This window comes from Sciurus vulgaris (genome assembly GCF_902686455.1).
Source record: "Sciurus vulgaris genome assembly, chromosome: 17".
Taxonomy (NCBI): domain Eukaryota; kingdom Metazoa; phylum Chordata; class Mammalia; order Rodentia; family Sciuridae; genus Sciurus; species Sciurus vulgaris.
Window position 1 is genome coordinate 3,033,744 of NC_136478.1, and position 23,314 is coordinate 3,057,057.

The window sequence follows — 23,314 nt, forward strand, 5'->3', positions numbered from 1 at the left end:
GAACCCAGGACCTCTGGCACACTGGGCAAGTGCTCACCACTCAGCAACCCCATCCCTACTGTTGCTTTTTAAGGTGAAAGTAGCCAAGAAATTTAGCAGCCATAAGTCAGCCAAGCTCACCAAACCCATCACCTCGACCTCAGTCAGGGAGCTCATGATCTGGCCTACCCTATGTAGCCAGGGGGGTCACCCAGTCCAGCCAATGGGAACCATATCAAGGGACAGTCCCAGAAAAAAAGTAGCTCATGGGAATTTCTGCTGGTCTGGCTAACAGGATGGGATTTTACTTAAGGAAAAATCTGTCAAAACTCAAAATGTGCCAGGGGCAGTGGTACCCTATAATCCCAGCAGCTTGGGTGGCTGAGGCAGGAGGATCCCAAGTTCAAAGCCAGCCTCGGCAAAAGCGAGGCGCTAAGCAACTCAGTGAGATGCTGTCTCTGAAAAAATACAAAATAGGGCTGGGGATGTGGCTCGGTGATCAAGAGCCCTTGAGTTCAATCCCCAGTACCCACCCTCCAAAAAAACCAAACCTCAAAATATTATAGGGCACAGTGGTATACAAACTGTAATCCCAGCAGATCAGGAGGCTGAGGTATGAGGATCACAAGTTCAAGGCCAGTCTAGGCAACTTAGCAAGACTGTCTCAAAAATAAAATTTTGAAAAGCCCCACATCAGACTCCATTCTTAGTTTTTACATAACATCCCCTTGTACAATTTAAGATACAAGGTTTCTGCCATTTTATTTACCCCCAAAATATACTACTGTGGATGCTTGAGAGGACCTGGAGAACCTAGAGTGCACTCCATTCAGTTACCATCCAACAAAGGACACGGATTCAACGTTACTTGTCGTTTATTAGCACTGGTTGTTTGACATGACAGTTTCCAGTAAAGATGCAGAGGTGATGGAGTGACAGGTACGTGAGCAGTGGGCTCTCACTTCTTCCACTCATTCTTGTCATAGTCCCACTTGGCAGAGAAGCCCTGGATGGGGCTGACCTTCATGTCCAGCATCCTCTTGGTCTGCATTGCCACCCACTCTTCATCAAAGGTGTGTGGGATGGGGCCATACACTGCGGTTCAAAACCACTGCATGAGAACCACGGTCCTCACAGGCTGCCTGCCCAGGGCCTCCCAGGGGGCCCTCGCAGGCCACTCAACCCACTCTCACCAAGGGCTGTGCTTCTGGGCACTAACATCACCTGATATTTTAAAAATCACTCCTCTGTTTACAAAAGGTCAGCAATAAGACCATGAGGCTGGAGCAATCTCCACAGGCACGGGCAGCATGGTCTACAGCTGGCACATGGCACACAGGGCTGACAGTATCTTGGAAGATTAAAGGCTGGCGTGCCATTAGCCACATCCCCACTCCAACCTAAAGCACAGGAATGCACCTTCTCAGGAGGCAGGACAGGGAGAGGGCAGGAGAAGCTGCCTTGGAGTGGGCACCTATGCAGCCTCACAGGAAGGGAGGCCTGAAGCTTGGGTAACGGCTGAGGTGCAGCGCTGCAACTGAGACAACTGGCCAGAACGAGCGCCCTGCCAGCTCGGACCCTGAGCAGGCAGCTCTGGATACCTGAGGGGTGAGCCACAAGCTGCCACCGACATGCGGTGGTGTCCTGCACAAGGCAGCCAACACGCACTGGAACAGGATGGCCGACCAGGACAGTGACGGGCTCACAGATGAATCTCCTGCTCCATATCCCTGGGCCCCGAAAGTACCCTGGGACAGACCCTGCAGTGGAGGTGCCCATCTCTGGCTCCAAGGCCCTGTGCAGGTCCTGCCAGCACACCCTTGGGCACTGTGGGTGGGGGCTGCTCTGGACTCAACACTGTACTCACCATAGTGCTTCTCCCAGATCAGGACGAGGGCAGTGAAACCGATGAAGAACAGGGCTGTGCCCACCACGGTCTTCCACTCATTGGTGCCCCTGTTCATCTCAGCAAAGCTCTCGTTGAACCGAATGCGATACACTAGGACAGAAAGAAGAGCCGTGTGCAGGCACTAAGAGGCTGAAGGGGCCACAGTCCCTCTGCCACAGGGCTTACCCCGCTCCCCACAGTAGTACAGCTAGGGAGAAAACAAGGAGCCAAGGGCCACAGTGCAGACCCTGGCCCTAACACCCATGCACCAGGCGCGGGAGCAGGAGGAGGGAAGAAGGGAAGACATTTACTCTGGATGAAAAACAAGTACGAAATTATTATGTCTCTGAGTCAGTGTTAAGGGTCTGCTCTGTCACATTCTTTCCAGACCCCTTTCATAAGGAACAGAGACTTTTGGGGGTCTTCTCGCCATGATTTACAGTAAGTAAAGTCCTACCCAGCCTGTCTACTCTGAGGCTGCACCCACCCACTCCACCCTTCCCTAGGAGCTAGGGCCCCAGGAGAGTCACCAAGAACCCAGCAGTGCCCAATAAGCAATCCCCTGACACGCTGCCCAGGGCTGCTGGGTGTGCCAGCGTGCCCTGGATACCCACACTCGACTTTCTCGTCCCTGGTCAGGCTGCTCCAGGAGGCCTTCTCCTTCTCCTTCAGGGCCTTCTGGCTGGCGGACAGCTGCCTGACATGGGCCACGTCAGGCAAGGGGTAGTCACGCCGGTCAACGTAACTGGGAAGAGCAAAGTCATCACTCTTCACGACGCTCCCTGGAAACAAGGGTAAACACCTGGATGAGAAGGGCGGCCCACGGTGAAGTGGAAGCATGGCACACAGCAAATGCACACCTGCCAGGGTGACCGCTAACAAACCCGGCACCACTTCCTGCATTACCGGTTATTAGAAGAGTTGGACAGGCCTCCCTGCCTGGATGGGAGACTGGACTCAGGAAGGCCCTACTGCAAGGGATTCAAACTGAAAAGAACAAAGGCACTGTGAAAAGCAGAACAGGTGTTCCAAGTCCAGAAACCAAGGCACTGAAAAGGGGCACAGCAGCAGCAACACGGGGCTCACCCATACTCAACTGAGGACTGGCCCAGAAGCTACACCAGACCCTCAGAAAGGGCATCAGTCTCCTGTTCAAATTTTTTAAATTTTTTTTATGTTTATAGACCTTTATTTTATTCACTTATTTATATGTGATGCTGAGAATCGAACCCAGTGCCTCACACATGCTAAGCAAGTGCTCTTATCACTGAGCCACAACAAGCACCTACTGCCTGCTAAGGGTGGCTCTAGACATATGGGCCCGAGCAAATCAAAGATTCCTGCCTAGAGAGTCAAGCACTCAGTGGGTCACAGAAAGGTACTATTTTCTTCCTCCTTTTGAAAAACCGAAATCACGTACATACATTCACATGTGTGTGCAGCTAAATATGCAAAAACTCCCGGCAAGGTAAACCCTGTCACAAGGGGGAGGAGGAGAAGCAGCTGTCAGTGGGGATCCTGAGGTGAAAACAGCTTCCCCTTCCACAGCTGGCCTGTGCTGTGCATGTGACATGGTACAGGCACATTTTAGGGTACAGCAAGGAGTCCCCACTGACATCTGCTTCTCCAGTTCTGTCCTGCTGCAAGATCAGTTTATGTCCAGAACTGGTCTGGAGGGATGAAGCCCTGCTGCACCTCCATCAGCTCAGTCTCATGGTTAGAGGCTCCACATCACACTGTCAAGCAATAAAACACGGAGCCTTCGGCAACAATGCAACCCTTCCAGGCCTTTATCCCAGGCAAGCAGACCATCAGCATACATACATAAGTGCACCTGCCCTCATCCCAAAAGGATCTGAAGTGAGTGGCCAGAATTACTTCCCAGTTAAAACAAATAGACTAAAAAATGACTGAATACTGAAAAAGTTTATCAAGTTCAGCACTCCCCCACCCAAAGTTTCTAGCTTTTAAGAGTTATTAAAGTAGATATAAACTGGAGTGATGAGAATGTTCTAGAATCAATGGTGGTGGATAATGGCACGTCAGTGAATATTCTAAAGATCAATTTAAATGGGTGAATGTGTTAAGTGAACTACATCTCATAAAGCTGTTAAAAAGACAAAGTCTTGGGCTGAGGTTGTCACTCAGTGGTAGAGCACCTGCCTAGCACATGTGAGGCACCGGGTTCAATCCTCAGCACCACATTAAAAATAAATAAATAAATAAAATTATTATGTCCATCTGCAGCTCAATTTTTTTTAAAAAAGGAAAAGTCTCATAGCCTTGGCATCTTGACATATTTTACAATACGAACGGACAATACACGACCTCATGGGTTCTTCAGAGCCTTGAGCCTGATTTCCCAGTAAATGAAAAAGGAAAGCAAAGGCCCAAATACCAAACATTCCTTTTTTAAAAAAGGGATAGAAAAGCAAAAGGACTCCACATTTTAAAGAATGTCTGTGTTCCTATCCTCAACCAGGATGGGTCTCTGCAGAAGATCTAGTGGCACTGAGCTCCCTCCCACTCCAGCTGTGGATGACAATGGCCACTCAGATGTCACATCCTGCTTTGATTTTTATGTTGAGAACAAGTCTATGTGTTGTTCATGTACAACTTCTATAATTTAAAATTAAAGGACAAGACTTATCTAAAAGATGAGACTATAGCTCTTCATCTGCTACGAAGAAAAATTAAAAAAGAAGAAGAAGAAGAAAACCTAAGGAAATACGTTAGCTGAGCCAACTTGGAAATAAAATGTAATCCTGTTGTAACTAACTTCCTACAATGGTAAGAGAGTACTTCTTTCCATATATACTAATGAACATGGAATTTTTCTTTTAAAACTTTTTAATTGTAGATGGACACAATACCTTTACCTCATCTTTATGTGGTGCTGAGGATCAAACCCAGTGCCTCATGCATGCTAGGCAAGCGCTCACCACTGAGCCACAAATGCAGTCCCTTTTCTTTCACTTTATTTATTTAGCAGTTGCAGGCATTGAACTCAGGATCCTGTGCATGCTAGACAAGCACTCTAAAATGAACTATATCCCCAGTCCTTTCTTTAAATTTTGAGACAGGGTCTTGCTAAATTGCCCAGACTGGCCTGGAACTTGCCATCCTCCTGATTCAGTTTCGGAAGTAGCTGGAATAACAGGCGTGCACCACCAAGCCTAGCTGGAATTTTCCCTTATTATCTACTTAAATAACACATTTCACTAATACTGTCACTAATGTCGTGTGTCAGTCTGATCCATGATGTGAAGTAGGCAGTGAACACAACAGAAATGTATCATCAACTGAAGAGCAATGAGAAATCCAAGGAAGGCGATTCCTAGGAATGATGGGGCCTCTCAATCACCAAGTTTCTTCTCTGACCTCATCATCCACAGCCAAAGCCTTGCACTTGACCCTGCTTGTCCTTCAGTAGCAAAGTCTCTGCTCCAGAGTCTTCTCCACTCCAGGCTACCTGCTCCTGGGCATCCCTTACATTCCATCCATTTGGCCAGCTGCATGGTGCAAACATGCTATGGAAGTGACCCACAGCTCATTCTTTTTATTCCCAGTGTCTAACACTGTCTGGTACAAAGAATATGCTCAAGAAAGGCAAAGCTAAACTGCTTATATGCCAGGCACAGAAGTAACCTCTTTATATATTTGAGGTGAAGTAACATTCTTAAACCTAAGTAGCTAGTCATGATAGAAACAAGTTTCAAACCCAGCTCAGGTGAACTCCAAGCTCTTGTTTCCACTGCCCCTCTATAATGTAAACAGAGTGCCTGAGTGAAGGAGTTGGGGAGTTGAGGGGGCGAGTGGCTGGTCACCAAAGTCAGATATAGTAGAGATCTCTTGAAAGAAGTGGCATTGGAACCTGAAAACCCAGGAAGGAAAAGGACCCCCACTAGTGTTCAACAGGATTCATAGAGGCCTCAACAGAGGCCCTGCCGAAGTACCTGTCTCCTACAGTCCTGCAACTCCAAGACTAAGATCTCAGGCATCCCTGAAACCCCAGCACAGGGCCCGATACACAGCAGGAGCGAAGTAAGATCAGCTCAGAACATTTAAAAGAAAATCAGACTTACCATGTGCTCGTGCACACACAGAGGTGGAAATGGCTCGCTTGCCAATTAGGCTAAAGACCCTGGTAACCAACATTCTGGAAGACAAAAATATATACCTTCTCTAGAATGAGGGCCAACACACATTAGGGATAAGTCATCGTTTTAAAGCCCCAGGGCACTTTGGAAGTGAATGCAATTCGTTTTTTGCTTCTACCCAACATACAATAATCCATTCTTTGTAAATGGTCCTGAATTCACAAAGTAACCCAAGATGAAGTATTTTGGGTAGTATGTTTTTACCCAATGAGCTTCATGATAAACCCAACTGCCACAACCTATACATGCTCTGGGCAATGAACACAAAACTACCTTCCTAAAAAACAACAACAAAAAAATTAAAAGTGAAAATGCTAGGAAGCAAGGCAAGCTCTGTTCCTAGGAGTGAAAGGTAACAGCTCACAGGGATGGTGGCACAGGCCTCATTCAACGAAGTGTTTAAAAACTTGCAGGGCGCGGGCTGCAAGGGGCAGAGGCGCCTACAAACCAGGCCCTGGCCCGCTTCCAACCCTGCGGCCAACGGACGACCTGGATGACCCGCGCTCTCCGGGGCCCTGGACTCGGGCCCACCTACACTGCTCCGCTGCATCCACCCTGCACCTGCACTCGTCCTTCAGGACCACGGGGATGCGGAGCCTTGAAAACGCCTCCCCGGGGCACAAGAAACCGGCGTGACGTCAGGGCCCAGCTCGCCGCTCGTTCGAGCCGGGCGGTGGGGCGCGGGCGCCAGCCGAGCGGGGAGGCCGAGCGACGGCGGCCGCCGCGTCACCCGGGGTCGCGCGGACGCGGAGAAGGTAGCGGCGGAGGCCGCAGCGCAGCGGGCCCGCCTCCCCGCGGCCGGCGCCTCGCAGCGGGCGCCCCAAGGTCAGAGGCCGAGGCCCGCGCGCCCGGCGGCGGTGGGGCGGGTGCGGCCGGGCCGGGCGCTCCGAGGTCGCACCGAGGCCGCCGTCCGACGGTCCCCGCGCCAGGAGCCCCGCGAACCGGCCTCAATGTCACCGCGCCCCCGACGGCCCGCCGTCCCCCGCGGGCGCCGGCTGAGGTGCGCGGGCCCCAAGACCCGCGGCCCCGCGAGCCGGCCCCGCGAGCCCGCCCCGCTCCCGGCCCAGCGCTGGCCGCCCCGCGCTCACCTGCGCCGCCGCCCGCCGCGACCGCCGCGAACGCCCTTTGAGCCCCGGCTGCCCGCGACCGGAAGAGCGAGGCCACGACCGGAAGAGCGAGCCACGCCGCGGAGCACCACGGGAACCGGGAAGCCCCGCCCGCGCCCGCCGGCGCGGGGGCCGCCGCGCCGCGCACGTCGCGAAACGTCGGGCCGCGCTGCTTTCCGGCAGGCGCTGGCTAGGCCGCTTTCCGGCGGGCCGGCGAAGAGGGCGAGCCGCGTCGGGGCGGCGGCTGGTGAGGTGCGGGAGCGGCCGGCCTGTGGGGCCGCCAGCCCGGAGCCGCGCCAGGGGTCGCCGCCGCCTCGTCCTGCCTCTCGGCGGAGGCGCCGCGCGGCCGGCAGCGGTCCGGGCCCGCGGGGCCGCCGGGCTCAGCATGCCCGGGGTGAAGCTGACCACCCAGGCCTACTGTAAGATGCTGCTGCACGGCGCCAAGTACCCGCACTGCGCGGTCAACGGGCTGCTGGTGGCCGAGAAGCAGAAGCCGCGCAAGGAGCACCTGCCGCTGGGCGGCCCGGGCGGCCCGCACACGCTCTTCGTGGACTGCATCCCCCTCTTCCACGGCACGCTGGCCCTGGCGCCCATGCTGGAGGTGGCCCTCACCCTGGTAAGCGCGGGGAGGCCGCGAGTCGCCGGGCGCTCCGCGGGGCCGTCGGGTCGGGGCGCCCTCGCCCGCGCGGTGTCGCCGGCGCCCTGGCAGGTGGTCGCCCCGGGGCCCCGAGCGGACTCCAGGGAGGCGGCGCTGGCACCTGGGGCCTTGCCGCCCGGGAGGTGCCCGCGCTCTGGGCGAGGAGGACGTGTGGTGGCTGCGACTTACCTAGGACGCGCGTGGGTTTAAAAGCTAAAGGATTTTTGTGGAGTTCGGAAGCAGGAGCAGAGGCCACTCCTGCCCGCCGGGCTCCTAGGTTTCTGCTGCGGTGACGGCTCTAGCGAAGCACCAGCGAGTGAAGACCGCAGACAGGTAACTGGCCCGTAGCCGGGTTCTAGGTCGCAGCTTTTCAGTTACCAGGATCATCGAGGGGGGAAAAGAGCATCTACACATTCCACCGACTGTGAAAACTTGAAGGGGAAGTAAACTGTAGCCTCATCCCGCCCACCTGAGCCGAGGTGCTGCTTATCATGTAGGTAAACTGTGATGCTAACACGTGCCATTGGTTCACGCAAGAGGAAAAGTCTGAGAAGGTGTAGGTAGCAGTCCTTTGTCTATGCCTCTCACCAAGTAAAATGAATCTCTTTCTTAGTTTACCGAATTAGGACACCAAAGCAAATACTTGGCAAGCATGAGGTGCTTTCTGCACCATCATCTTAAGGTTACTGGGCACAGCTTTGAGGCTATTAAACTGTCATCGTGGGAATGTCTTCTATCATTTCTGGGCAGGAGATGGATATTTATAAACTCAGCCATTTTAGTTCCTGGAGAAATGTGTTATGGGTACTTAAAACATCTCTGGGGAACACATGTGCTTGTGTTAATCCAGATCTTTCCAATCAGCTGTCTTAATTGTTTTGTTATCAAGGGAGTTGCAGGGTGATTGGATCTGCGAAATGCTTCCACTTAGAGGGGGCTAGCTTCAGCAGTAGCATTTGTGTGTAGGGTTATGCAGTCTGATGCGAAATGTGTTTTGAGGCTCTGCTTTGTACCAAGCCTGTATTGGGGAGGCATGTGGCTGCGGTTCGGGCAATATTTGCTTAGCACAAACTGACAAGCACAATACCAAAGAAGAAATGCCACAGGTAGGATTAAGAAAAGGTGAGAGATTCGAGAGAAAAGTCAGCTGACCAGGCCTGGGGAGTCAGGACAGTCAGGCAACTCTGAGAAAGGGACAAGCAATACTGGACCAGGCCTAGTAACCCCAGGAAGGGAAGGGAATGAATTCCGGGCAGAGGGACCAGTGTGTTCAGTCTGTTGGAGGAGAGGTGGCACATGTTGAGTTTGACATGTTCAAATGAAGAAGCCCTTGTGCTGATAGGTAAAAATCAGACTGGGCCTCTGGGATGCAGATGTAGTTTGAGAGCCAGGAACTTCACAGTGACTCAGACTGTGAGTCCTCATGCTCTGAGAAACCTGAGCTCACTTTTGTGGGGTGGGCAGAGGAAGAGGGGTCACAGGGCCAGACAGGTAAGAACTGTATCTTAAGAACTGGAATCTCACTTGGGATGTCCAGTGACAATTATGAAGTCTTCCAGCATTAAAAGATCATGTTCCTGTTCCAGGGTGCAGATACCATACTTAATTGAGCATAGTAACATAAATAACTGCATTTGAGTCACCTCTGCACAAACCTTCCCCAAGGAGCAGGGATGCCTCCCAAGCCACTTACTTGGGGAAGAAGATGCTCAGAGAGGGCCTTAACTCTACAAGCCCAGCTGCTTGTGTTACTTGCATATATGGATGTCACTTAATGAATCCCCTTACACAGAGCCCCTTTGATCTTGCTCCCCAGCCTGTCACACTCTGGCTGCATACTGCCAGCCCCAGGTGAGCCTTTCAGTGTGAGAGATTTCTGTCAGGCAGCATCAGTTCCAAGTTAGACTTCCTGCAGTGACTTCTTCTCACCAAACAGCGCAGGTTTTGTCCTCTCAACAGTGGTTGTTTGTGTGACTTTTCTTATGCTCACCAAAACTCTGGGGCATAGTCTCAGCGGTTGACAAATATGAAAAAGATGCTCCTCCAGTTCAAATAAGATGCTTCTCTCACAGAGTCAGGAAAATCCACAATTTCACTCCATTAGTAATTTTTATGTTACAGTTAAGCTATTTAAATTTATATGTATTTGCTTTTATATGTATTTGCTTTTTGACCAAATGACTTTATAGCCTAAAAACCATGAGGAGTGCCAGGGTTTGGAGCTGTGGTTTGTCAGGGTATCTGCAGTGGAAGACAATTATTTGATAAAGCAGCTAAATCTGTGCAACTGTTTTATAAATGCAGCCATAATCTCATGGCTCTTTCTCTTTTTTTTTTTTGTTTTTGTTTTTGTTTTTGTTTTGTTTTTGTTTTTGTTTTCCTTCCTTCTAGTACTGGGGATAGAACCTATGGCCTCATGCATGCCTTGCAAATGCTCTACCCCTGATCTTCAACCCCAGGCCCTTTTTTCCCTTGAGATGGGATCTTACTCAGCTGCCCAGGCTGCCTCGAACTTTCCATCCATGTGGCTCTTTTCTATTCGGGAGTTCCAGTTCCATATTGGAATTATTTTCCATAAGTGGGCAAGACTGACGAAATACAGTCCATCAAAGGGCAACATTAGATTCCTTTGAAAGGCTTTTCATTATAATTTACCATTTTTTTAAAAAATCCTTGCATTTCTGGGTGCTTTTTATTTTTTTTAAGTACTTATGCCTATTATCTTATTTATCCTTATGGCTCTTTGACGTAGGTAGTGAAGGAATTATTTCTAATACCAAAACCCATAAAATGTGAGTTGGAAAGTAGCATCAACCTGCTGTTTCCCTAAGCCCTCTGTGTCCTTTTCCCCTCACTTTGGTTTCTGCCTCTGGGGCAGCTCAGTGTTCGTTTCTTACTGGCTGTTTGGCCCAGTCACTGTGGTCTGAGGCCAGACCTCTTCCTGCTGCCTCCCCATACTCCCACTTTGCTGCTGTGCTCGGCTGCTGTTTTCTCCCTCTCTACCCCAGCTCCCCCGTGCAGCTCCAGGATGTGCAGGTGTGACTGCTCCAAGTCCCCTTCCAGTACTTCACCCTCCTTCCCCTCCCCGTTTACCTCCAGAGCTCTTTCCTCTTGGATTGAGCTCCTTTTCATCCCAGAAAGATGGTTGGGCTTGAGGAGCTCTCGTGCTCACTGAGACCCACAGTCCTGCCGTCCTGCACACAGGAGGGCCTCCCAGGTACCTCTACTGGTGGGCATGATGCCTCCCAGAGCAGCTGTCTTGCCAGACCCTGGCTTTTCTACTCGATAGCTGCTTTATAGTCATGTGACACAGGTGACAGTGCTCAGAATATTACAGAGTGACTCACATGCAAAGCATGAACAAACTTCCAGAAAGAACACTTTTTCTGTGCAGGGTCTAATGGAGCGGTTGACCCTAGAGGCAGGTGCATGCCTCGGTGCAAGTGTCCTTTCCCTCTGAGAAGTGAAGTGCCCGAGTGAACAGTCACTATATTCAGAGTCAGTTTTACTAAACTGACAAATTCCACAGAACTTGAAATTTGCCGTGAACCTGTATTTTCATTTTAAGTTTTCACAAGTTTTCATGCCTTTGCGTGGCAAAGGCATGGGTCATATGTCGAGGCCAGGAATGGAGAAACAGGCACTAAGAGCAGAGGTCGAACAGTCCGTTCCAGTCTCCCCCACTTGGGAGGGAGCAGCTTCCCGTGTGCAGGCTGCCGCTTACACCCACTCCAGCTTTTCCTGGATGAGCCCTTTGTGTCTCCTGAGGAGTTCCAAGGTCACCCCAGGCTGGCACTTTGTTTTCTTTTTTTTAAGTCGTAGACGGACACAGTGACCTTTATTGTATTTATTTATTTTATGTGATACTAAGGATCGAACCCAGTACCTCACACGTGCTTAGGCAAGCATTCTATCACCAATCTACAACTCCAGCCCCAGCCCTTTTGTTGTTCATTTTGGAACAGTGTCTCACTAAGTTGCTGAGGCTGGCTTCAAACTTGGAATCCTCCTGCCTCAGCTTCCTGAGTTGCTGGGATTACAGGCCTGGGCCACCACACTCAACAAACCCTTCCCTTCTTAAAACTTGTTCACTCTGCTTTTATGAGCTCTGATGGTTTAGTCCATTTTCTATTCCTCAGTCACTGGGCAGGCATGCGTGCCCATCATCAGCACCCATGTGGTTTACTGGGTTATTGTTTGGGTCATTGAAAAGTTCCCAAAGTCAAGCCAGAGCCATCCTGACCTGACTTCAAGAGCTCTAGATGTTCCAGGTCATGACATTTTTTTTTTCCTGCTGAAATGTGGATGGACTCTTGTTGGATTTTTCACAAAGTAATTTGTCCTCCACAGGCAGGGTTGAAGTATGTGTGGTATTTGTTGCAGGAGCCATCATCTGTGTCAGGTGCTGTCTGTGCTCTGGGCCGTACAGGGTGTATGTGTGTTTGTAAGGGGGTGAGTCTGGAGCCTTTGGCCTCCTCCCAGGAGGGGAGCTGGTTTAGACTGTACTAAAGACTGCTGCTGGGGGTTCTCAGCATGGGAATTTGTCACACCCTTAGAGTGAATGGAGTTCAGCTGTGGTCCGCTGAATAAGACCCCCTGAAAGCTGTCCATGTCCTAATCCCCAGGCCTTAAATGGCTACCCGGACTTTGCAGGCAGGATTAAGTTAAGGGCCTCTGGTAGAGAGATTATCCTGGATTCTCCACAGAAGCCCACAAGGGCCCTTACAAGGGGAAGGCAGGAGGTCAGATCAGAGGAGATGTGTGAAGGTGGAGGCAGAAGGCAGTGGTATGGCCTTTAGCCCAGGAGTGCGGGACCCTCCAAAAACAGGGTCCCCGGGTTTCCAGAAGGAACCAGACCTGCTCACCCGTTCTAGACTTCTGACCTATAAGATAAAAAGTTTGTACTGTTTTAAGCCACTAAGTTTGGGTACTTTGCTCAAAGGGCAGTAGGGAAATAAGGGGTAACCAACTGACCAGAAAATAAGAACAGCCTCTCCTGGAGAGGTGGACAGAGGCAAGGATCACCTCCAGTGAGGACACAGTCTGGAGGCCAGCTTTGATTAGAAACAGCCTGGGCACGCTCCGCCAAATGACCAGCCAATCATGCAGGTTTGAGTTCAGGGAACAAGGCCAGATCCCAGACTTAGAGCTGGGCCCTTGATGCTACATTGAGATAAGTTTGAGGGGAAAAAATAGAAGACATTGTTCTAAGCAGCGAGAGGATCTAGAACCTATTCCCCTAAGAGGCAGCAGAAACAAATATGGTCAGCTTTGGAGTGATTCGCCGTGACATGTCACTGGTGGGGCCCTTCTGAACATTCTGGGCACATCACCCTGATTTTTTGGGTGGATGACCAGAATGTCCGTTTGGTTTAATGAGCCCTGGTTTTGACCCAATATGGTAATCTGTGAGCTCGTAGGAGACCAGACGTATTCTCATCCTTCTTCATGACAGGGCCCCTTGGACTGAATCTGTCATATAGTGTCTGCTTCTGGTCATGAGACAGATTGAGACAGGGACCAGAATTGAGGAAATGGCATTAGGGTCACGTTTTAAACACACTACACACACATATTTTTAACCAGCTAATTCACTGCAAAAAAGAGAGAGATCCATCTTGCTTCCTCATCTGCAGATCAAAAATAACATCTATTGCAATGTATTAAATGCCATTATGGCAAAGCCAGATGACCTTTTGTAGTTTTTAATAATGGCATTAGACCTGAGGCTGCAGCTAACAGAAGAGCGATGTATTAGAACAGAGGCTGGGCCAGGTGGCGCATGCCTGTAATCCCAGGGCCTAGAGAGGCGGAGGCAGAAGGATTGCAAGTTCAAAGCCAGCCTTGGCAACTTAATGAGGTCCTAAGCAGCTCAGCGAGACCCTGTCTTTAAATAAAATATAAAAAGGACTGGGGATGTTGCTCAGTGGTTAAGCGCCCCTGGGTTCAATCCCCGGTACCAAAAAGAAAACAAACCGCAACAACAAAAAAAGAACAGAAATGTTAAAGTCTGCCATGTCCCCATTTATGAGCACAAGTCAGGACTTGGTGTGTGTGCTTATGGCCCCTGCCTGCCGGTGTACCGCACACGCCCAGTGCAAGGTGTCTCCATGTGTTGCTAAGAGTGCTGGAATCTGTTCCCAGGCCTCTGAACTTTAGTGTCCTCAGCTGTGAAGGACTGCTTAAGTGATGGCATGGACTGGGCAGGCTCCAGAATACACACTACTGTATGTCACAGAAGGTGGGCAGCTCCCCACAGTGCTGCACCCACTAAAGACCTGTCAACGGGCACCTCCCAACCTTTACAGAGAGCACTGTCTATTGGAGCACCTCTCCCTCCCCACCCTGCCAGCCTCTGTGATTTGGTATTTTGTTTGTATTTGAGACAGTCTCCCTGAGTTGTCCTGGCTGACCTTAAGCATGTGGTCCTTCTGCCTCAGCCTCCCAGAGAGCTAGTGGGCACCACCAGGCCCAGCTTGTGACTTGGTTTTTCCCATTTCACCTCAGCCTTTGATCTGGGGTGGGTGATACCAGGATTATGTCATGTTTGGTCCTATCATGTTGGGGAGGGTCTCCTGTGGTTATTTTTTTTTTTTTTTTTTTTTTTTTTTTTTTTTTTGCGGTACTGGGGATCGAACCCAGGGCCTTGTGCTTTCAAGGCAAGCGCTCTACCAATGGAGCTATATCCGCAGCCCCTCCTGTGGTTATTGAGACTTGATTTTAAGGGAGAATCATTCATCCTTTCTTGCAATTTGTGTTCCTCTTTCAGATTGATTCATGGTGCAAAGATAATAGCTACGTGATTGCTGGTTATTATCAAGCCAATGAACGAGTGAAGGATGCCAGGTACGTGGCACGCACCCCGGCAGGCTGGCCAGGCATTGCTGGCAAGCCTTTTGTGGAGGCACAGGCTCTAGAGCGCGGTCTGAGAGCCGTGCCCTCGCCCTCTGTGTTGGTACGTGTGAGGGTCAGTCACTGCAGTGCAGATGCCTCGAAGCAGCAGAGATCACAGACATTTAGATTGACTTTGGGATTCTGTGTTGTGTCTTTTTGTGTTACTTAAAGGGACTTGCTCAGTGAAAGCAGCAGTAGGGCCTCCTCTTCCTTTCCCCTCAGCCTGCTGCCTCCCATTCCCAAGCTAGGAGGCACGGCGGCGGGCCTAGTGTCAGGAAGGAAGGCCGCTCTCTGGGGCGGTGAACAGGCAGCTTAAGTTTGGGTTCTTGGATCTGGTGCCTCGTGGACTGCGTGGTCCTTGCTGCCCTGTCTCCTAGCTTTCACCCAGAGCTTCCCCACTGGTTCTCACTCACCAGCCACCTGAGAGGTTGACTGTCTGCATCAGCCCGGGTCCTGAGAGAAAACCAGTGACACATTTAACTTGGGGAACTTTGAGGGGTTCCTATGTGGGCTGCCCCTAAAGAGGGACTGTACATAGAACTCAAAAGAGAACATGCATGGACACAGCTAGTGACAGGAGCTGTTGCCATCCCTTCCCCTCCAAGACCAGCAAGAAAGGAGCTGGTAATGCCCTTTGGCTAAGGGACATGGCCAGCAGTCAGTTAGCTTTGTGCTTGGGTCACAGATCAGGCCGTGCCTGATACCCCTCTTCTGACAGCCTCCAGAAGCTTCCGTTGACTGAAGCCAGGGCGACTAGAAACCCCACAGTATGAAATGGGGTTTCCTCACCCTGTCAGGTGCAGCTGACAGACCCAGAGTCCAGAGACGCAGGTGCACTGAAGGCCTCTAGAGCAAGGTCCACTTGTGCGGTAGATGACGGTGCGTCTAGAAGCACTTCTGGAGGTGTACGAAAAGCTGACGACGGAGCTTGCCGTCACTGTGAGGCACAATAGCGCTAGAGAAGCTAACCATGTGGCCTCAGAGGGTTGGGTCCCAGCACAGGACCAGGGGGAGGTGGATGACCAGCAAGACGTGGGCTCGTGTCAAGTCCATCGAGGCCCCTGCTGGTGCTCTGAACCTGGAGGTGCCCGTGCGTATGAACCCACCACCTCTCCCACGACCTCTGCTCTTCCTCTGAGCCTTATGCTTGCTCCTCCTGCTTCAGGGCACCTTTCGTTGACCTCACTTCTTCTGGGACCTCCTTTGTGATTTCATCTGCCCTCTGTGTTGGTGACTTAGTGTCTGCTTGTCCATCCATGAGTGAGAGCCCACCTTGGAACCATGTCCATTTTAGTCCTTGTTTCGTGGGAAGATTGGATTGGCAAGGTGTGGACCTCATGTGGGCCATCTCCATGCTAGGCCAGGTGAAACCCCAGCCCTGCCTGCTGTGACTAAGTCTGGTGTGAAAATCGTGTGGAGCAGGCCCTGGGCGGGGAGGTGGGAAACACCGTGGCAGCAGGAGCCAGGAGGACTCAAACCCAGTGACATGGCCCAGGAAGCCCCCAGGAGGGGTGTCCTTCAACTGGGCCCTCAGGGAAGTCATGGAGATAGAGGGTCAGAGCATTCTTGGCTAGGAGACTTTGGGATAAAGACGCAGGTGGGAGTGAGGCAGGAACAGCTTGCACTTACAAGGAGGGACGTGCCTGGCTGCACAGGTAGGTGGCCTGCACCTGAGCACTCTCCAGGCTGAAAGCATTTGAACTTTATTTTGTGAGCAGTTAGGAGCTGTCCTGGGCCAGGGTCTTGCCTAAACCACACGGTGTCTCCTACAGCTGCTCCCACAGAAGAGAAAGGAGAGTAGGCAAGGGGGATTGTCAGGTAGCTTAGATGTCTTCCTCAGCTTAGCCTCTTGCCCACACCCACACCCTCGGAGGCCACCAGCCTGCACACCCAGGCTCCCTGGTCCTTTCCTTTGTGCATGAGACATCTGGCTCCTAGCCTGTCTTCATCTTCCTTCTGCTGTCCTGACCTCCTTCCAGCTCCACTGGAATCACCTTGCTCAAACTGTTTCCTGCCAGTTAGCCTCACAAAGTCCAGGCCCTTTCCCCTGCCCACCCAGGAGGCTTTGCATCCCCAGCAAAGAGAGGTGCTGGAGAGGTCTAGTAACCCCACAAGTCTCTCCCAGACCTGAGTATTGCACCCACCCCTCCCACTGCAAGGCTGAGAGAGGAGGAAGCCTGTGCAGCCACCATGTATGGCCACCATGTAAGGCCACAGGCTCTGTGGGGACACCCGTTTTGATCCTCATGTTGTGCAGGTGAAGGGGTTCGAATGGAGGCTTCACAGAGGCCATGCAGCTTGGAAATTCACGATCTAGGGTCATGGCCCCTTCACTCTTACATGCTGCTCACTTTTACCTGGAAAACTTACTGGGAACATCACGTGGCTATCAGTGTCTCAGGCGTGAGATCTAGAGGCAGAGTTGAATTCAGATCCTAGGTAACTCCATGGGCTCTGTGGTGGGGCTAAGGGGCCATGCTCCTAGTGTCTGTGAGTACAGGTGACATAACACACACCCCATTAAGCTTGTGCTTGGTTCACAGTGGTGACTGGCATTGCTGGTTTACTTTTTTAAGAAGACCAATTGATGATTTAATGGAGTATTTATAACTTTTTGCTTCCTAAACTTAGAGTCATTTTATCAAGCTTTATTCTGTCATCTCTTAATTGCCTCTTTTGCTTAATTATTAACATATCATTTTATTTTATTATATTTTACGATACTAGGAATTGAACCCAGGGTCAGTCTACCAGTAAGCCAAGCTCCCAACCCTTTTTATTTTTTAAGAGGGTCTCACAGGCTGGGGTTGTAGCTCAGAGGTAGAGTACTTGCCTAGCATGTGTGAGGCACTGAGTTTGGTCCTCAGCACCACATATAAATAAGTAAAATAAGAGTCCATCAACAACTATAAAAATATTTTTTAAAAAAAGAGAGGGTCTCACTAAGTGACCCAGGCTGGCCTGGAACTTGCAATCTGCCTGCCTTGGCCTCCCAAGTTTTTCGGATTGCAGGCATGTGCCCTGCACCACACCAGGCATAATTAACATTTTATGTGGGACTGGTTCAGTACCCTACAGAGTGCCCTGGCCAGGGGAGAATGCTTAAGAAGAAGCTTTCAGTTTCAAAATGTCACTGCCAGTTGTGTGTGGTGCTGGCTTTGGGCCTCCTGCTGAAGACACTAGCAAGGCGGGCTCCGTCCTCAGGGTGCCTGTGTCTTCTGTGGCAGCTCACTCATAGGAACAGGGACTTCACACAGACCAGCAGAAACAAGTGACTGATTTGAATGGTTCAGTGTGGCAGTCTTATATTCAGGAGCAGTAGGGGGAGATCAGTACTTGAGAATGAAAAGAGTGTGATACCCGAAGGGTAAACGCAACAGGCAATCCTTTCAAATACGTCAGCAGTTCCCTAACTACTGATGTTTTAGCTTATTTCAAAAGTATAAATTTTAAATTTGAGTCTTGGTCATCTGAAATGGCAGTTCTTGTTTTTCATGAGTGTTTCTTGACCCCCTTCCCAGTAAAAGTCAGGACTGGCATGATGTGCCGAGTGCGGGAACGCCAAGCTTAGGTCTCCTCATGGCAGTGGGCTATGCTGGAGACCAGTGGAGGAGCAGCGGGAGCTGGGGGGGTCCTGCAGGCCAGCAGGCCCGACATGGAGGGCCACACAGGTCTCCTCGCCACTTGCCTCCAGCGGCGGGGCCCACAGGACCAGCAGCCCCAACCCTTGTGCTGACTTCCTCCTGAACCATATAGGCCCCCGGACACCTGCCCTTCGCGCACACTTTGTTTTCCTGACGGTATTGTAGACTTGGTGCATCACTTCAAGTTGAAAGCAGAATAATCAGATAAAATTGTTTCTATAAAATGATATTAATCTGCTTGTTTTAGCCCAGTCACAGGGAAAGGATTATAACTGTCATGTATTTCCTTTTTATTTTATTTTATTCGTGGTGCTGTGGGGATTGAACCCACAACCTTGCATGTACTGGGCGAGCACTCTACTCCTGAGCTACCCCAGCCCCTGCAGCATTTTTTGAATGAACTCACAGCAATCATTGGATTTTTTATGGTCACTAAAATCCGTATATAGCTCAGTCCCTACTCAGGCTGAAACTGCACAGGGAAAATAAGACACAAAAAAGAAACTGCTTACGAAAGCCCACATGTTGGACCACCTTAGACATAAAGCCTCAGAGCTTGCAGAAGGGAAGGGACCTGATCCAGGCCAGTCTGGAAGGCTTTGGGGGGCGGGTGGCAGATATTTTCTGGACATTAAAAGACAGGACGGAATTTAATAAGCAGGGTTTGGCCTGGAAGGCCAGGCAGGAAAGAGTGTGATGGAGCAGCCTGTGGACCAGCTTCCTTCCCCCCGTGGTAGGAGAGGTGACCTGTGCCTACAGGTGAGGGAGCAGTGCCTTCAGGTGCCTGAATCGCAGCAGGCACGGCACAGGATCTGTTTTAGGAAAGTGTTTTTAGGATGCACTGGACAAAAAGTGCCCAGAAATTGTGGGATGTTTGGAAAGCAGTTTTAGAAGCTGGTGCCACAGCGATGGCCTGAGGGACAAGGGCAGCAGGGAGAGTGGAGAGGCTGGGGCAAGGAACGGGGGAGGCACTGGAGGCAGTAGCGGGAGGCCGGCTGTCAGGAGGCAGCCACAATGGGGAGGTTTGAGAGGACCCAGGGTACCCAGAGCTGGGAGCACACAGGGAGCAAGAGCCCACCTGGCGGAAGAAGCAGGCAGGTTGGGTGGCTGAGAGGGAGCCAGTTGAAATGAAAAGACAGAAGATTCAAAGGCAGAGCTGGAACCAGCGAGCAGATCGAGAATATAGACACAGCCCCAAGGAAAGGCCCAGTGGACGGGCTCAGGACAGGCAGCCCCTCTTGAGAGAGAGAGTGACAGCAAAGCTGGAGGCAGCAGGATGCCTGGGAGCCACTCCATAATCAGCTCTGTTGACGGGAGGTAGACAGCATCACTCATCGAGTGGGTGGCCAGAGCCAGCACTTGCGGGCTCGTGGGCATCAAGAACAGTGGAATGGCTTGTGAGTTTAAAAGGCTCTTAGACAACTGGGTCGCCTGTGGCCATGAGGTCTCTATGACTTGTCACAGTAGGTCCCCGCTCTGGGGTGTGCCGGAGGGTCTGGGGCCAGCAGCGCTGTGAGTGCATAGCAGTGGGTCCCTCTGCTGCTCAAGGAGCCTTCCTGCTTGGCTGTCCTCCGGCCCCTGCGAGGGCTTCCAGGAGAAGGAGGCAGGACCTGCTTCAGACAGGTGTTCATGGTCCCTTCCCTGGGGCCAGCAAACACACAGCCTGTCAGCGCCATCCTTGTGTCGCGACTGGTTAACTCTGGATGGTGGTGACATGCTCACGTGGACAGACGGTGTTGAATGGAATGAAGAGACAATGGTATGGGACTCACTGTCTCCTGTCTGTAGTCCAAACCAGGTTGCGGAGAAGGTGGCCTCCAGGATCGCCGAGGGCTTCAGCGACACCGCTCTCATCATGGTAAGCCACTTGGCTCTGTGTCTTCCCTCTCCTGCAGCACCCTGCCCATCACCCTCAGCACAAGGATGTCCAGAGGGGATCTTTCTGGTTCTGGTCCTCACAGTGAGGTCCCCTGCTGCCGCCACCTGGAGGCCTGTTAGACATGCAGATTCTAGGCCCCATCCCCACCCACAGGTCCAGAACACAGGGTGGGGTGGGGGCAGCAGGCTGTGTTCTGGTGCCTTCCAGGTGACTGGTACACCCACAAGGGGTGAGCTGTTGCAGCCCTGATTCCTGCAGAGTTCTGGGAGGGAGGGCAAAGTGGCCTCTGCCCTGCACACACAGCCCTCTCAGTCCCTCTCATGCCCACCCTGCTCATGCTGTGTCCTTCACCTGTGCCCAGGTAGACAACACCAGGTTTACCATGGACTGTGTGGCACCCACGATCCACGTGTATGAGCAGCAAGAGAACAGATGGCGGTGCAGAGACCCACACCAGTGAGTGCGCGTCCCCGCGGGTGTCAAGCTCCCCAGCTCCCGGAGGAGCACCCCCAGAGCTTCCGAGCCTAGGGGACCTGGGTGGTGCCTTGCGTTCACTCACCACCCACCTGTGTCTAAACTGCCGAGCTTCTTGACTCCTGTCCTGTCCTTTATGCAACTGGGGGGGCTGGTCTTCCCCAGATGCTAGAGGAGGCACCTGCTAGAGGCTGACCTCTCCATGTCTGACCCACAGTGACTACTGTGAGGACTGGCCTGAGGCGCAGAGGATTTCAGCCTCACTCCTGGACAGCCGGTCCTATGAGACGCTCGTGGATTTCGATAACCACCTGGATGACATTCGGAATGACTGGACAAACCCAGAGATCAACAAGGCTGTTCTGCACCTGTGCTGAGCAGGGGCCATGGTGGCTGGCTGCTCCTGGGGCATTTCCACTACGCTGAAGAAGAAACCCTATTTTTAAAGCAGAGTCGAAGCCTGGAGGAGAGCTGGACAGCGTTCAGCGCAGAGGCCGAAGGAGGCCCGACTGCCTGGTCCCTGTGGATTCTCAGTCCTGTTGCTGTCATCTTCCAAATCAAAGCTATTTCTGCTTGTCTGAGATTGTTCCTATTAAACAGTTTTAACTAACCTTTTATAATCTGGAGAGGATACTTTTTAAGGCTTATGAACTATTAAAAAAAAAAAAAAAAAAAAAAAAAAGCTCACCTTGTATACTCCTGTGTGTGTGTTTATCCCAGTCGGGCTGGGTCGGCCGGAAGTCCTGCCATCAGGGCAGTGGCGCGCGGTGCTGTGCCCAGAGTGTCTGGGCACTGGCGTTCTGGTGCTCTGAGGCCCAGGCCCCACAGTGGTGTCGGCTGCATGGTTTGAATAACTAACACTGGCCTGATCGGCCAGAAACCTTGCAGCCACAGAGTCGAGAACAGGGAGGAGGGGCTGCGCTATCGCTGTCTAAAAAGCAGGAATGGACCTGTCAGTGACCTTTGTGGTCCACCAGGCGATTCCAATCAGGTTTTCAAAACAGGAACTTCTTTTGAACTCAGCAAAACTGAGACCCCCTCAGGTTGTTATGAGGGCTGCCTGTAGTTTTTATACTTGGAACGTGATCGTGTTTTCTGACCCCAGCTTAGGAAATTGATAGGGAAGCTTTGGTGCCATTGCATCTTTTCCTTTCTGCATGGATTCTTTTACGCAGAATGATGCCTCTCCTGCTGTCTTTGTGTGACCTAATGCAAAGGTATGTGATAAAGCATTCGCCATTTTTTCTCTTCACAAGCAAGAAAAAAAGCAGACACCTCTTAGAATGAGTGCTTTGTCTCATCCACCAAGTTCTCTCCTTACTTCAAACACCTCACTCAACTGTTTTGGTGCTGAGGATTAATCCAGGGATTCTCAACCACTGAGCTACATCCCAGCCCCCCCCCCCCTTTTTTTTTTTTATTTAATTTTGAGACAGGGTCTCCCTAAGCTGCTGAGGCTGGCCTGGAACCTGGAATCCTCCTGCCTCAGCCTCCCTCTCATGTAGCTGGGATGACAGGCATGCACTGCCACCTGACTTTACGCTTAGCTTCTTGAGCTTTTTACACTTAGCTTCTTGAGCTGACATTCTCAGGTGACGTACAAAGGAAGGAGTGGTGCAACAAGGAGTTCCAAGTGGGCTTGTGTCTCAGGAAGGTCAGAGGCTGTCTTCCCTGCACTAAAGCAGGTCTTGTGCCATGGCCAGCTCAGGGCAGGGCACTGGTGCACAGTGGCATCAAGGCCCACAAGCAAGTCTGCAGGGGCTTTGAAACTGGGCTCCTGAAACCCTTCAAGGTGTCACTTCTTGTAGCATTATTCCTTGCCTCTGACCTCCCAGGAACACGCTGTCCTCTGGCCTGGATTTAGACTTAAACCACATACCTGTTCCTTGGTTCCCTTTGTGCCTAAGTCAGGCTTAAATTTCCGAAAGGAAGCTTCAGATAATCAGCAGGGAAGAAAACAATTGTGAGAAACCAAGAACAGCTGAGGACTTCAGTCTCCATACCCTGCACACATTTTTAGCAATTTCAGTGAAGAGAACTGGATTTTAAAACAGGCTTCCTACCAGGCCTTCATCTTGTGACTGGGAGACTGAGGCAGGAGGATCACAAGTTCCAGGCCAAAACAAAAAGCCTGGGTAGGTTGCTCAGTGGCGGAACACCCCTGGGCTCAATCCCCAGTACAAAGGGGAAAAAAAGTTCTCCACTACCAATTATTTAAACAATTCTGGAATATTTCATTGATCAGAATGAGCACTGAGGTGCTTACAGTGAACATTCAGTGGCAACGTGCAAGGAAAGAGACTAAAACCTGAACGCCCAGCCCCCACCCAGCCTCTGATACATTTCCCTTTACTACAAAATCAGTGGGGAAAATGGAAACTGAGCCTCCTCCCTCCCACCCTCCTGTCCAGTCCCCTCTTCTCCCTCCCCCCACTCCAGTCTCTCTTCCCCTCTGGCCCCTGCTCCTTCGGTCCCTCCACTCTCCTCCAGTCCCTTCTTTACTAAGGCAAGCGTAAGGAAGAACAGGCAACCTCAGGAGCACTTCCCAACGTCTGTGGGGTCATGGTGGCCCTGCAGAGGAGAGCGAGGTGTGTGTGAGGCACTCGCTGTACGTGAAGAAGGGGAAGGCAGCCAGCGGTGGAAGGCTGTGATG

General features: G+C 51.5%; 2 protein-coding genes across 4 annotated transcripts; one reads left to right on the forward strand and one right to left on the reverse strand.

Moving 5' to 3' along the window:
- Positions 1–836: 836 nt before the first annotated feature.
- Positions 837–7,252, reverse strand: COX4I1 (cytochrome c oxidase subunit 4I1). Its single transcript, XM_079119645.1, has 5 exons — positions 7,116–7,252; positions 5,953–6,026; positions 2,482–2,649; positions 1,847–1,978; positions 837–1,074 (listed from the first exon to the last, which is right to left on the reverse strand). Exons 2-5 carry the CDS (start codon positions 6,023–6,025, stop codon positions 938–940), a joined length of 510 nt encoding a protein of 169 aa, XP_078975771.1. The 5' UTR covers position 6,026; positions 7,116–7,252; the 3' UTR covers positions 837–937.
- An 83-nt stretch (positions 7,253–7,335) lies between these two features.
- Positions 7,336–21,337, forward strand: EMC8 (ER membrane protein complex subunit 8). Of its 3 annotated transcripts, none has more exons than XM_079119641.1 (5): positions 7,339–7,749; positions 14,540–14,616; positions 20,097–20,166; positions 20,553–20,643; positions 20,879–21,333. In XM_079119641.1, exons 1-5 carry the CDS (start codon positions 7,519–7,521, stop codon positions 21,085–21,087), a joined length of 678 nt encoding a protein of 225 aa, XP_078975767.1. In that variant the 5' UTR covers positions 7,339–7,518; the 3' UTR covers positions 21,088–21,333. The 3 variants fall into 3 exon arrangements, with proteins under 3 accessions (XP_078975769.1, XP_078975767.1, XP_078975768.1); XM_079119642.1 differs by having other exon boundaries at positions 7,345–7,749; positions 20,549–20,643; positions 20,879–21,330; XM_079119643.1 differs by lacking the exon at positions 14,540–14,616 and having other exon boundaries at positions 7,336–7,749; positions 20,879–21,337.
- The last annotated feature ends 1,977 nt before the right edge of the window (positions 21,338–23,314 follow it).

What these genes read in the sequence shown, in the direction of transcription:
- EMC8 (XM_079119641.1), top strand. Translation starts at nt 7,519, where the DNA reads ATGCCCGGGGTGAAGCTGACCACCCAGGCCTACTGTAAGATGCTGCTG. An exon ending in GAACGAGTGAAGGATGCCAG is followed by an intron (nt 14,617 to 20,096) that starts GTACGTGGCACG and finishes TCCTGTCTGTAG; the next exon opens with TCCAAACCAGGTTGCGGAGA. An exon ending in CGGTGCAGAGACCCACACCA is followed by an intron (nt 20,644 to 20,878) that starts GTGAGTGCGCGT and finishes TCTGACCCACAG; the next exon opens with TGACTACTGTGAGGACTGGC.
- COX4I1 (XM_079119645.1), bottom strand. Translation starts at nt 6,025, where the DNA reads ATGTTGGTTACCAGGGTCTTTAGCCTAATTGGCAAGCGAGCCATTTCC. An exon ending in TGTGTGTGCACGAGCACATG is followed by an intron (nt 2,650 to 5,952) that starts GTAAGTCTGATT and finishes CCTTGTTTCCAG; the next exon opens with GGAGCGTCGTGAAGAGTGAT. An exon ending in CAGGGACGAGAAAGTCGAGT is followed by an intron (nt 1,979 to 2,481) that starts GTGGGTATCCAG and finishes TTTCTGTCCTAG; the next exon opens with TGTATCGCATTCGGTTCAAC.